Source organism: Phyllostomus discolor, chromosome 4, assembly GCF_004126475.2.
Source record: "Phyllostomus discolor isolate MPI-MPIP mPhyDis1 chromosome 4, mPhyDis1.pri.v3, whole genome shotgun sequence".
Classification (NCBI taxonomy): Eukaryota; Metazoa; Chordata; class Mammalia; order Chiroptera; family Phyllostomidae; genus Phyllostomus; species Phyllostomus discolor.
The window spans coordinates 101,900,661-101,915,244 of NC_040906.2; the positions used below are offsets into that span (position 1 = coordinate 101,900,661).

General features: G+C 45.2%; 1 protein-coding gene across 3 annotated transcripts in view; it reads left to right on the plus strand.

The window, feature by feature from the left end:
• Nucleotides 1–14,584, plus strand: part of MYO7B (myosin VIIB) — a 101,111-nt gene that overhangs the window by 25,474 nt on the left and 61,053 nt on the right. For all 3 annotated transcript variants that reach the window (XM_036023705.1, XM_036023708.1, XM_036023707.1), the window contains exons 3-9: nt 1,171–1,284; nt 2,141–2,293; nt 3,367–3,551; nt 6,437–6,558; nt 10,485–10,627; nt 11,297–11,410; nt 12,991–13,144. In XM_036023705.1, the coding sequence (XP_035879598.1) occupies nt 1,171–1,284; nt 2,141–2,293; nt 3,367–3,551; nt 6,437–6,558; nt 10,485–10,627; nt 11,297–11,410; nt 12,991–13,144 (985 nt within the window). The remainder of the gene's footprint in view (nt 1–1,170; nt 1,285–2,140; nt 2,294–3,366; nt 3,552–6,436; nt 6,559–10,484; nt 10,628–11,296; nt 11,411–12,990; nt 13,145–14,584) is intronic.

A 14,584-nucleotide genomic window follows, 5' to 3' on the forward strand; every position in this document is an offset into this window, starting at 1 on the left:
CAAATAATTTTCTGATTACAAGAAAATGGCAATGTATATTTTGAGAAAAGAAAGAGAAACAATTATAATGATAGAAGAAAGGCATTTCTACTGGTGCAGAAAAGCTAAAACAGTGACACTGATTCTAAGCAATGTTTTAAATTTTCAATCCAGTAGTCATCAGTCCAGTAGTCATGATAACTGCTTTCTTGTTTTCCTAGCAAACAGTTCTTTGGGACACAAGGTTACTTTAGGTCCAATCCAAACTTACTTTGCCCTGTTTTAATATTCTTAAGGTTTGAGGAGTAAAATGCACAAGGCGGTTCCTTTGGAATGGCAGCTACAGCTCCATTTTAATTTGGCTTTGTTTATTTTATTATTTACATTGTCTTCTATGATGTTTATCATGTTTTTAGTGGTGCTATTCTATTCTTCTGTTGTTGTTTCCAATTTTCCTGTCATTTCTGACCTGTGTTTATTTAGTATCCTCCATTTCTTTCTTGAGCTCTATCAGTTAAAGTCTCATCCTTTCAGTTGTCTTGCCATGTTATTTTATGCTTCTGGTCTGCACTTTAATAAATTTTTGGAAATTACAGTGAAATACTTGATCACAACTTTCTACTCTGTGGTACTTCTGTTTGTTTGTTTTTCCTGGTCTTATTCACTTGGTACATTCCTCCTTTGAGATTTCAGTTTCTTTGCATGTAGACCTCTGCTGGTCCCATTTTATTACTGTTCTTTGAATGGGGTAAGCTTTTTTGGATCACAAAAGAGTTTATGTAGGTCAATGCCAGATTGCGGGCTAGCAAAAAAAAACCTAATGAGAGTTTAGTCTGCACTTCTCCCCAGCCAATGGGTTTGAGCAGTACAGGGCTATTCACAAGGCAAAGGCTCTTTTTCTGCCTCACAGAGAGGCTGCTTCCTGCAAACATGGCTTATCCATTTCTTAGAACCAAGCTAGGCCAAGGACACTCCCACTACCATTTCCCATTATTATCCTGGCAATAGTGACCAGAAGGGGTAGGGAGGGAGGGATAAAGAAGGAGGAGAAGATGGAAGGTAGGTGGCAGAAGGGCCTAGCTGCCTTGGGAGCTGTTAGTTGGAAGGGACAGTTCCCAGGAAAGGTAAGTCTTGAGCAAGAAGGAGAAGGTGGAGTATGGATCTGACTGCAGTCTTCTCTTTGACCTCTAGGGTGACCATGTGTGGCTGAATGCCCCCTTTGCCAACAAAACCAATGTTGCTATCGGGGGCATTATCAAAGAAATAAAGCCTGGCAAGATCTTGGTTGAAGATGACGAGGGCAAGGTCAGTGTGGTTCTGCTTTTCCAGGAGGCTGGGCCCTCTCCATGTCTCCATCCAACCCCAGGACTCTGAACCCTCTCGCCTTCTCTGGTACTGCTCCCCCACACCAGGAGTTCCAAAGTCCAAGTGAGGGCCTGTGTGGCAGGACAGCCTATAGAGAGTCCTGTCATGGTGAATGTTGCCTGTCTGTCTTGGGGACTGTTTCTACAGTGATAAAGTGACAGATGGGTGGGCAGATGGAAAACTAGGACAGTTAGGGGAGCAGGAAGGAGTGAAATGGGACAGGAGCTGTGTCAGAGAGAAGGGAGGGCAGAAAACTGGTTTGCAAAGTAAAGGAGGGTGAGCTGGAAAGATAAGAAACTTAACTCCTCCTCAGGCAGCCCTCTACAGAGTGGGGCATGTGGAGGCTTTGCTTCCAAGGAGAAGATTCTAGACTGTGGCCTGTGAGCCCATACTGTAGAAGCCAGTGGAATTAGCAATAACATTTCTATTTGCAAAATGATGTTATGCAGTTGAAAAAACACTTTCACTTGCATACTTTTATTCTAACAGTCTGTGAGGCTCCCAGCTATGATTGATCCCAATTACAGCCCATGTGACTTCGGAGTATAAGCTCCTCTGACCCTGGTCTAAAATTCACCCCCAGCCCCTAGCTGACACCTGGCCCTAGGCATGTGCTGACTCCAGCCTTAAACTGACCTGATGCTATTCCAGTGTCCCTTGACCTTAACTACAGATTGCCCCTGGCCAGAAATGTGTTACTAGGTCAGCTGATCTGTTGAGAACTTGGAGGAGAGGTATAGTGGGTTGGTTCATGCAGAGGTTGCCCCCTTAGGAGATTCTGTGCTCTTCATTCCAGGAACACTGGATCCAAACAGAGGACCTTGGTACCCTCAGCCCTATGCACCCAAACTCGGCTCAGGGTGTGGATGACATGATCCACCTGGGGGACCTGAATGAAGCAGGCATGGTGCATAACCTCCTGATCCGCTACCAGAAGCACAAGATCTATGTAAGCACTCATGTCTCTGTGGGGCTCCCCATGGGGGCTAGGTCCACACATGCCATCCTCCAAGCTGGGGAGGAATGCCATGTGCTGGGATGTGCAGCCAGGCACATCTGGTTCAATTCCCACTGTGTGATGTGGAAAAAGTGCCCAACATTTCTCCATCTCTGTTCCTAATCTGAAAGAGTAGGAAAATGTTTTTGAGGGTACAGAAAGCTGGCGTATACTATGCCAGCACTGTGCTTAGCACATAGTAGGTGCTCAATCAGTACTGCCTCTTCCCTGAGCAGAAGACCTGCTTTAATGGCCAAGTGGACCAGAGGTCATGGGGATGGGCATAGTCTTCTGCATAGCCCCTTCATGGGCATATGACAGAGACAGAATCACCAGCAGGCAGGGGACCATGAATAGGGTAAGGACGAAGAGGAGAGAAGGAGGTGGCTCTGCAAGGAGGTGATAGAGGGCCTGTTGAGCCACTTCTGCTGAATATGCATCAGAGCTCCTAGGTCTGATAATAGCAGTTAGCTTACCTTTTTTACCTGGTTATCATAATCCCTGTAGTGAGAAAGCTTATCCTCTCCATTTCTGAAATAAAGACTGGGAGGGACAACCATGTGACTTATAGAGGTAGCCGCCCCTATCACATCCTCAGAGGCACAGGCAGGGCTAGCTGGGGTTGCATGTGAGCAAGTAGTCCTCAACTGGGGTCCTGGGAGGGATCGGTGGGGACCAAAATTATTGACTAGCCTCACAGAGTCCCTGTGGGAGACAGGTAAACACTACTTCATACATCTAACCCATTTTTATCAAGCTTGTTCTAAATACCCAATAGAATGGTAAACATTAACAATGACCACCTCATGTAATCTTCCTGTGAATGTAGCCCCAACCTTGGAATTCTCACCCATGGTGAATACCCCATCTTTTCAGAAGAAGAATCTAAGCAGCTGAATATCTTATCTCCCAGCCAGAATCAAACACCCTACCCCACCAGAATCAGCTGCTCTAAGGCCAAGATCAGGACCGGGCAGCACTGGCCCTCAAAATGCAAAGCACTAATCTCCTGTTCCCTTCCCCAGACGTACACAGGCTCCATCCTGGTAGCCGTGAACCCGTTCCAGGTGCTGCCCCTCTATACTCGGGAGCAGGTACAGCTGTACTACAACTGCCACATGGGCGAGCTGCCTCCACATGTCTTTGCCATCGCCAACAATTGCTACTTCAACATGAAGAGGAACAAGAGGGACCAGTGTTGTATTATCAGGTGGGGGCAGACTGTCCACATTACTGGTGCAGGGGGCAGATGACCCAGGCACCCAAACTGAGCATCTTGTAAAGGAGGGAGCACTTCCTCTCTCTAAAACTCTTCCACAGAGCAGCCTATGATTTAGGGGCTTCCATTCATCTGCAAACACCTTCCCCAATAGCACATGAGCCCTCAGGCATCTAGTCCTGCTGCCCTCCTACCCTTAAAAATTTTTCCAAGGCTTCCTTCCTTCAGAACCTGCTCTTCCACTGTATTACCAGGGCCTAGACTGTCTGCCCTTCAATGACTATTCTTTAAGACAAGCAAGGATGGGATGGCTCATTTAGAAGTGAGCCCAGCATAAGCACTTGGGGTGCCATGGTCAAATAGGTGAGGCCTCACTCAAAAAACAAAGAAAAAACTCAGGGCAGACCTCAAGTGAGGACAGGGCAGCAGTGGCTCCAGGGTTAGCTCTCAGGTCACTAGGGCCCAGAAAAGATGTGTCCCCCTCCAGCCCAAGACCTAATCCTGCTTCAGAGAGTTGTTGCCTGACCTGGCCTCCCTGCTTCCTGCACAGGCCCTCCTTGTACCGAGGGAAAGGAGGGTGAGAGGGATAGGTAGGAAGAGGTGGAATTTGGCTCCAAGGCACATTGCTTGGTGTTCTAGTAGTCATTCTTTCATTCATTCACTCATTCACTCATTTATTGGAGGTTCTATTGTGCTCAAGTAGTGTGTCCCACACCATCCTAACATGGGAAGACCACAGCAAATAAAAGGGATCACAATTCCTGCCTCAAGGATCTTACATCTTATTGAAGGGAGACAGATGGGCACACAATAAATAAGGAAGTTGTTCCAGCACATAACAGGAGCTTTGAAGAAAAACACTGCAGGGAAAGAGAAAAGAGAGTGATGGGGCAGACTAGTCACAGCCTCTCTGAGGAGTAGATGTTGGAATAAAACCTAGACTGAAGTCCTGTAGCATAGGTTATCATGCTTCATGTTCTCAGCAACCTTTTGAATAGACATTTTCATCCCTGTTTTACTGTGGGGGAAACCTCTCAACCAGAGGTTGAGATGCTTTCCCAAGGACACACAGTTATTAAGTAGGGAATTCAAACCCAGTGGAGAAAACTCCATTAAGTGGAGTCATTTTCGCTTCTCCTAGTGAATGGGAATACTGTGGCAAGGAGCTGCTGCTCTGACCCCTCTCGGGTTTTGCCTGTCTGCATAACACATTCCTAATCTGTCCCCTACCCTGGGAGCAGGGAACCTTGCTGCCAAAAGCTTCCAGGATTGTGCTGTAAACTGGCTGAGAAGCTCACAGAGCCACTTCTCACCTCCAGGACACAGTGCCTGAAAAGAGGATAGGGCACACTGTTGTTCTACCCTTTGCATGAGCGTATCACTCGGAATCAAGCTGCCTTCTCATCCTGACCCCACACTCCCCTTCCCTGGGCTCTCTGCCTCTGCTTGTGTCTGCAGCAAGCATTCACATATTCTTTGACTCAGTGGAAACTTGGGGATCTGGCTGACTTCACTGGAATAGCAAGTGTGGATATTATGAGCAAACCTTTCTAAAACTTAATATTTTCAGATGAAATAATATTTGTCTTGGGTTTGCTTCAAAATGGTACAAGAGAAGAAATAAAATTTGCCAGGAGAAGAACCCTGGAGACTGGATTGTGGGAGCTCATTATGCAAACTGTAAAGTACAAGAACCCCTGTTCCACTTAGTTATGCATTCATTGGTTGATTCTTGTGTGTGCCCTGATGGGAGATTAAACTCAACAGCCTTGGCATAGTGGGATGATGCTCTACAGGACTAAGTGTCCTAAGTAATTTTTAAAAAGATTGTATTTATTCATTTTTAGAAAGAGGGAAAAGGAAGGAGAAAGAGAAGGAGAGAAACATCAATGTGCTTGACTCTTGCATGCTTCCTACAGAAGACCTAGCTTATGACCCAGGCATGGGCCCTGACTGGGAATCAAACTGGTGACCCTTTGGTTCACAGGCCCACACTCAATCCATTGAGCCACACCAGCCAGGGCTCCTAGGTAATTAAAAAAAAAACAACAGTTTTCATATTTTACCAGCATGAAATTAATATATATTCACTATGGAAATTTTAGAAAATTTCAGAAAAATATTCTGAGAAAAAAATTGCTAGATATTTTTTGGAGAATACTTTCCCTACCCACTTAGTTAAAATTGTACTGAATAGTGCCAACATCCGCCATTCTCCTATAATTCATAAGCATTGACTATGTTGTTGCAAGCTCTGGGTAGACAATTTTAATGGCTGCCTGATGTTCCCTGACTGGATGGACCATAATTAATTTCCCCCATTTAGGTTACTTCTGATTTTCCATAATTGCAGTGATAAATAAATAATGTTTTAATGAGCAGAAAGCTTTGTGATGAAGAATTTTTTTAATTTTAGGATTATTTTCTTAATCTAAACACAGAATAATTCTGAAGTTTTTGATACCTGTGCCAAATTGCTTCCCAAAAGACTGATACAGTTCCCCTCCAGCCAACACAAACTCCCTGCTCATGTAGGGAATGTCACAACAAGGCATCCGGTCATCTGGTCTTTTTCATTCATCTGTTATTACTGGGCACTGTGCCCACGACCCTGGAACGAACCTAATAGACCCTGGCTGCTAGGGCTCACAGTTGAGCAGGGTCCAAAGACAAACACACCAATAACTAGTACAACATAGACAGTCTGAAACCACAGGGGACTCAAGGGCAAATGCAGTGGGAATTCTGTATAAAGGGAGAGCATCTCTGTTCAGACTTCCTCAGAAAGTAAGCCTGTGATGGGTTTGCAGTAGAGTTGAGAGGTTCCGAAAACCTAATTTTTCTATTGACTATTTCCCCATGTACTGTCTTTGCAGTGGTGAGTCTGGGGCAGGGAAGACGGAGACTACCAAGCTCATCCTGCAGTTCCTAGCCACAGTCAGTGGCCAGCATTCATGGATTGAGCAACAGGTCCTGGAGGCCAACCCCGTCCTGGAAGGTAAGTTACCCTTAAGACCAGCCCTCCTCCCAGGCCCTTCCTGTGGGCTGGAGCCTTCCTGCCAAGGGGTGCCCCTGAGGAAGGACAAGAGAGGCCACACACTTTCAGCAACTTCTCAAGATTCTTCAGGACATGAAAGACTAGAATGGAGTGGGTGGGTAGTGTGGGTCTTCCCAAGAAGCACAAAGGGGAAATACTGATGACCCTACAAATTTTGCTAAATTTGTTTTCCACGGGATTGTAATAAGTATTCCTTTTAAAAGGGGTCCAAGATGAAATCAGCTTGGGAGACACTGTGTGTCAGTTTGTCCTCTGGGAAGCAGTTGCTAGCTGGGGTTAGGGCTGCAAGAGATTTGTTGAGGGGTAACCCCTGAAGAAGGTGAAGGGGGAGGAAACAGGAATGGGCAAGAAAAGCCTCCAGACTGGGATGTTGGCAGGACACAGGAAGGAACAGATTTGGGCAGGATGAGATTCACACTGCAGTGCATACCTGACAAGGTCTTGGCCAACCCCATGGGGACCTCTGGAGCCAATGCCAGTTAGAAGAGTCCTATATTAGGCCCAACGCCAGGCCTTGGTGACCCCTTCACTCAGTCTCTGGTGGGGGTGGCCCAATGCCAGTAACCTCAGCCCCAATGTTGTTAGCCACTGGTCAGCACATTCTTTTTCTTTACAACTGAGGTACAGTTTACATACAGTAAAAATTCACCTGTTTGATGTACAGTTTTATGAATTTTGACAAACTCATACAAGTCATATAACCCCCATCATAATCATGATATAGAATGTTCAAAATTTTCCTCAGTCCCCTTTGTAGTTGGCTCTATTCCCAGCCCCACCCTGTCACAACCACTGGTTTGTTTTTTCCCTTATAGTTTTATCTTTTACAAAAGGTCATATAAATAAAATCATACAGTTTGTAGCCTTTTGGATCTGGTTACTTTCATTAGTGTAATGCATTTGGGACTTTTCCATGTTGTTGCCTATATCAAGATTTATTACTTTTATTATATTACTTAGAAGTACCACAGTTTGTCCACCAAGTGAAGGACATCTGGATTGTTTATAGTTTTTAGTGATTATGAATAAAGCCTCTACCAACAGTTACATACAGGTTTTTGTGTGAACACATGTTTTTCTCTTAAATTAACATGCAGGAGTGAAATTGTTGGATGGCAAATGAGCCATTTAACTTTGTCAGAAACTGCCGTCTGTTTTCAAAGCAGCTGCTCCATTCAACATACCCACAAGCAGTAGTTGAATACTGCCACTGCCCCTGTGCTGGGGGCGGGGGGCGGGCGACTGTCTGCCCTGCATAAAAAGAGTGGACCTCACTTTGACTCACACTCACTTCTTCATGGCTAATGACTGGAGCTGCTTTTCATGTGCTCACTTCCCATCTGTGTAGCTTCTGTGGTGAAGTGTCTGTTCAAATCTTTTGCCTATTTTTTGACTGAGTTGATTCCTTATTAATAATTTTGTAAGAGTTAGTTACATATTCTGGATATAAGTCCTGTATGAGATAGGTGGTTTGTAAGTATTTTTTCCCAGTCTATGGTTTGTCTTTTCATTCTCTTAACAGTGTTTTTGTAGGCAGAAGCTTCAGATTTTAATAAATTTCAATTTATCATTTTTTTTTCTTTATTGATTATGCTTTTGGTACTGTATCTAAGAGATCTTTGCCTAATCCAAAAATTTTCTCCTACATTTTCTTTTAGATGTTGTGTAGTTTTAGATTTTACAATCTGGTCTATGATCCATTTTTTGTTAATTTTTTTCTGTGGTACAAGGTATAGGTTGAGTCCTTCTTTCCCTTTTCTTCCTTTCCTCCCTCCTTTAGTTCCTTCCTTCTTTCCATATGGATATTCAATCATTTAAACCCCATTTGTTGAAAACACTATTCTTTCTCCATTAAATTGCTTTCATTCCTTTGCTTAAAATCAATTGACCATATAGCTGGTCTGTTTCTGGACTCTTATTCTGTTCTATTACTCTCTCTGTTTAATCTTTTTACCAGTACTGACATGGTTTGATTTCTGCAGCTTTTTAGTAAGTTTACAATCAGGCAAAATGTAACTTCCAGTTTTGTCCTTTTTTGAATGTAGCTATTCTAGGTCCTTTGCCTTTTCATATAGTTTAAAATCACCTTGTCACTTTCCACCAAAAGGAAAAAAAGTCTACATCAGATTCTTTCTTGAAGAGGGATCTGCCACTGAATTCAATAACATTAAGCATTTCACTTAGCATAATGCTCTCCAGTTCCACCCATGCTGTCACAAAGGGTAGGAGCTCCTTCTTTCTCTCTGCTGTGTAGTATTCCATTGTGTAAATGTACCATAGTTTTTGATCCACTCATTTACTGATGGGCACTTAGATTGCTTCCAGCACTTGGCTATTGTAAATTCTGCCAATATGATCTCACCTTTAACTGGAACATAATCAACAAAAGAAAAAGCAAACAAAATATAACCAGAGTCATTGAAATTAAGAACAATCTAACAATAACTAAAGGGGAGGGGAGAGGGGACAATGGGGGAAGGGCTTTAAGGAACTACTATAAAGGACATATGGACAAAATCAAGGGTGAGGGTGGAAGCAATGGCAGGAGGTGGGTTTGGCTGGGGTTGGGGGGAGTCGTGAGCGGAAAATGCAGACAACTGTAATTGAAAAACAATAAAATAATTTTTAAAAAATAACATTAAGCAGGCTTCTGAACTGTAGTCCTTCTCAGAGCCTCTTCTATGCACTGGGATTCCTCAAGGAGGAGAGACAGTCATTGTTCCCTAAACCTGTTTGACCAAGGAACAATTTTCCTTTTTCTCATGGGACTAATGCTGTATGGTGGTACAGTATTTTCAAACTGCTTCCCAAACCACAAGTGGGTCATAAAATAAGTCTTTTAGAACTAATAAATAGCATAGAATAGAAAATACACCAGCAAATTACTCTTGGTAAGACCTGGTACAGAATATTTTCTCTTAATTATGTATGTAGGTAGGGGTGTGTATGTACTAGGACATAGTGCAAAGGATCTTTCTTACTGTGGATCATTTCTGAGAAATCTGCAGAAACAGCTCTATGGAATGCACTTTGATTCGTGCTTCAACCTCAGTTTGTCCTGGGTTAACCTGTTCATCGGTGCACCAGCCCATGCTAGCTTTTGCCACTCTCCCTGCAAGGTGGCCATCTCTAACCCAGCCTCCATTCAGCTTGAGCAATCTTTCAAAAATGCAAATCTTGCCCTGGCTGGTGTAGCTCAGTGGATTGAGCATGGGCTGCGACCCAGGCATCGCAGGTTCAATTCCCAGTCAGGGCACATGCCTAGGTTGCAGGCCACGGCTCCCAGCAACCACACGTTGATTTCTCTCTCTCTCTCTCTCTCTCTCTCTCTCTCTCTCTCTCTCCCCCTCCCTCCCTCCTTCCCTTCCCTCTCTAAAAATAAATAAATAAATAAATAAATAAATAAACCACAGTTATTCAACATGGTACTGGAAGTCCTCCTTTAAAAAAAAAACAAAAACATGCAAATCTGGTGCCACACTCCTTCTGAAACTTTCCCAACTCCCCAATCACTTGCAGAATCAATGCCAAACTTCTTGGCCTGGCATTCAAGGATCTGTGCTACTAAGCCCACCTACTAACTAATGAGTTCTTTCTGTCTTCCACTGCCTTCTACCTGTATCCTGTGCTCTAGTCAAATTTCCCACTGTGCAAGCACACCCCATACTTTCTGACCTCTGTACCTTTACCCGAATTTTGCCTTCCTCTTAGTGTATCCTTGGCTGCCACTATTATCCAGGGCGATCCTATCTAGCCTTCAGTTCTGGGCTTCACCACCTTCTCTGAGAAGCCTTATGAAATGACTTTGCTAAAAGTACATTTTCTCCTCTCTGCTCCCATTATGGTTATCACCCTCTGTCCTGCAGCCTTTGGAAATGCCAAGACAATCCGAAATGACAACTCAAGCCGCTTCGGGAAATACATCAACATCTACTTCAACCCCAGTGGGGTAATTGAAAGTGCATGCATCGAGCAATTTCTCCTGGAGAAGTCCCGGGTCTGCCATCAGGTAAAGCCTCTACCTGCTGCACTGATCCTGGGGGCAATCTCTAGATAGAGATGAGGAGTCAGGGGGTTGAGAAGACTTCCAAGGGAGGGTCCCCTTCCATCACTCTCGCCTTCCCTCTTCCCCCAAGGACCTCCTCAGTACCCTCCCACCCACCCACCAATAGATCTTAGCTTGCTGCCACTGAACCCTGGTCTAACCCTGATGAGCCAAGGATCCCTAGAATTGGATAATAATCGTCTTTGCCCAGGATTCAAAGAAAAGAAGTGATAGGATTCTCTGTTCTGAATTTTTCATCCATATAATTTCCTTCATTTTTTGGTGCCTACTACTCTTCACCTTTACTGGAATTAAGTCTGAGACTGGGCCAGTCCCCAGCTGAGGGTCTGTATCCTGACATCACTCCCTTGCTTATGACTTTAGGGAGGGTGGCTCCAGGGCTTCTGGGAAGTGCCTGAGAGAGATGGATTCCCTGGGCAGGGTGAGTAGCCTTAACACAGGGCTGTGGACCAGCCTCAGCCTTGGGGTCCAGCTATCTCTCAGGTCAATGCCAGAACCATATCTGGCTGAGAGATGTTGGAACAGAGGCCAGGACAGGCTGGGAGCAGCAGTCTGAGGCTCTGCAGCTGCAGGGAATTACTTTTAAGCTCTCTAGATGGCCTTCCTCGACAGGCCCCAGAAGAGCGAAACTACCACATCTTCTACTCCATGCTCATGGGGATGAGCAAGGAAGAGAAGGAGCTGCTGCACCTGGGGATGCCCTCCGACTACCGCTACCTGACCTTGGTGAGGCCCTCCCCACCCTGCCTCATCCCTTGCAGCCCCACTCCTCTCTCTGCCCTGCCCCCCTCTGCCCTGTAGCCCATCTTTTTTACCAATCCCTGCCCCTCCACTACCTCCACCCTACCTCAGCGTCTCAAGCACTAAAGGAGAATGAGGAAGGAGAGCTGGTGTGCTGGTACCTGTTCAACCTTTGTTTTAGCTCTGAAAAGCCTAAACTCTAATGGGATCCCCTTTTTGGTTCCCCACTTGCACTTCCATGGTTGGTTCCCACTTTATAACTGGCAAAGACCTACCCTTTTCTGAAGGATCCCTATTCCTGCAAAATGATGGTCCTTCCCCACAAAGCTCACCTTTTTGGAACCAATGAATAAAAGGCTTGTCACTCAGTAGGTCATGGGCAGTCATCTCCATGCCTCTCCCCTGCTTTCACTACAATCGTCATCCTGTGGGTGCTTCTAGAACTTGAATTCCAGGAGACCAGGGTCCTTGCTTACACTTGCTCTGGGATGCATACCTACTTTCTCAGCTCCCCACTCCACCCCCACCTGGGACAGTGAAGCAGAAGCGGCCCTCTGCTCATGTTTGCTGACAAGGGAAGATGGGTTCTACCTCTTGAATATCTCTTCTATGCAGCCCTTTCTCTTGTGTTCAGCACCTGGGGTCTTGCCTGAACCATGGCAGGACCCTGTGTCCCTCCTCTGACCTGATTTGTCACCTACCCTGCAGGCTCAACACCTACTCTATCATTCATCCTGCAGACCTTCCACATGCAAGTCTGATGGACCACACTTCCAATGACAATTCTCCCATGGCCCTACAGAATAGTTTCCAAGCCACTTGCCATCCTTGAACCTCTCCCCCTTCACCACTAACCCAACCTTCTTTGTAGTTTTGACTCCTGCCTCCCATCTTCCCACTCAGTACCAGTTGCTCTCTGCCTAGACCTCCCTCTCCTCTGTATCCTGTTAAAGCTCAACATTTAGCTTTAAAGGACCAAATGAGTCAGCTCAAGAGCCTCCTCCTGGAAGCCTTTCCCCACTTGCCAATGGATTGGCCTCACCTGCTTTGGTCTTGGTACCTATAATAGTCTATGAGACAGTCATCTGCTTCCTGCCTGACCCTCCTCCATACACAGCACCCGGGCAGGGCCAGGTCTCTTCATTTCTGAATTTCCAGCAGTACCACAGAGCCTGGCACACAGTGAGCCTTGGAAAGTGTTTCTTAAATGAATCCATGATATTCCCCAGAGGGTAAGTAAAGCTGGTGTTATTATGCATGGGTGACAGAGTGAGGCTCAGAGAAGCTGAATGATTTGACCTAGGCCACACAGCTACCAAGTGCCAATGTTAGCTGCAGAGCCCAGCATTCTGTGTCTGTGCCTCAGTTCTGCCTCCAGAGGTACTTTTTTATGTTTTCTGAGCTTCAGCCTCCCTGTGACCCCTCAGAGTCCACCCAGAGGATATGAAGTGTTACTTATCAGGGCCTTTGGCTAAGTCTATCAGGCTTCTCTGCCTGTAGGCACAACATGAAGGAGGTGGGGTGTGGAGTGATGCTTACAAAAAGCTGAAGGCCTGATCCTGCAGGGGAACTGCACTTCCTGTGAGGGGCTCGATGATGCCAAGGACTATGCCCACGTGCGCTCAGCACTGAAGATCCTCATGTTCTCTGACTCTGAAAACTGGGACCTCAGCAAGCTGCTGGCAGCCATTCTTCACCTGGGGAACGTGGAGTTTATAGGTAATACTCCTCCAAACAGCAGCCCCTGGGGAAAAACAGTGGGGGAACCAGGAAAGGAAGAGAGAGAAATCTCTCAGGGTTTTCACCTAAATAAAGAGCATGCTGAAGTCATGTGGTCTACCCTTGTCCTGGAAAAATGCATTGAAAGTTTTAGCTATAATTTTGGTGGCCTTGTGGGGTTAAGGAAAAGATGTTAAAGATTAGGGCACTCCAAAGGTGAAACTTGATCTGCCACCTCCCACTTTAAGCTTGGACCCCAAAGCACTACCCTCTCAGGGTAAGTGTAAAGCAGAGTAAACAGAGCCAAGCATAAACTTGCAAACTAGTTTGTAAGCACTCAGGTGGTATGGGGATTAGAGTTTCTTAGACTATTAGCTCCCTAAGCACCTGACCTAGAGGACAGAGTGAGAAGACTAGCATACATTGAACTGGAGTTCTAAAAGAAAAGACAAAGTGAATGGGGCATAGGTTGTATTTGAAGAGATTATGGATCGCACTGGGACTCATGAGACACACCAATTCAGAGAGCAGTGGAGAAAGAACAGATTTGAAATAAATTGTTCTGGAGCAATTGGGTGTCCATGTGGAAAACATGAACTCAGACCACTGTTTCACACCATGTAAGGAAACGTACTCCAAGTGAGCTATAGCAGGTGACCATGTAACCTATCAACCAAACTGGGCACTTCTGCAAGTGAAAGGTGGGTGCTGACAAACAGGGGCACCAGGACACAGAAGAGGATTCTAAATGTGTTGAGGAAATGAAGCCAGGCACAAAGAATGCAGACCTTTATGTAACACTTACACAAAGTTTAAAAATCAGGATTAATATATAGATAATAAAAAGATAAAGAAAAACCAAAGAAGTGGTTTCCATGAAAATTAGGAGAGTGGTTACTTCTAGTGAAGCAAAACAAAGTCTTCCCAGGAAAGCACCATACTAAACTTTGGGTGTTGGTAAAGCTTTGTATTTAGATTTTAGTAGTGGTTATACAGTGATGACATAATAATTATTCATTGTAACATGCCTTTGGGTTTTATGCACTTTTTTATCTGTATACTTTATGGTATATGTTTTTACAGTTAAAAAAACATACAGAAACATCACCACATCCTTCTCCCATCCTGGCAGTCCTAAGGTGGAGGTTGACTCAAGCAGGAGGATCTTGAATTAGGGAGGCTGTCAGAAGACTTGCCATAGGGCGGGGCCCCACTTACAATGGTGTTCTGTTAATGTTCGCTTATTTGACTGAATGCCCAGGTTACTATCAACAGCAGAGTGCCGTGAAGTGGGCTGATCTCTTCCCTTAATAGACCCCCCACCACATGCACTGCCCCCACCCAGTCCACCAGGTTCTCCCTATGAACAAGCCCGAATTTCTTGAAACCTCCTTTTGACCCCAGGCCCTGATCTCAGGACCAGAGAGGGAGGATGATCAC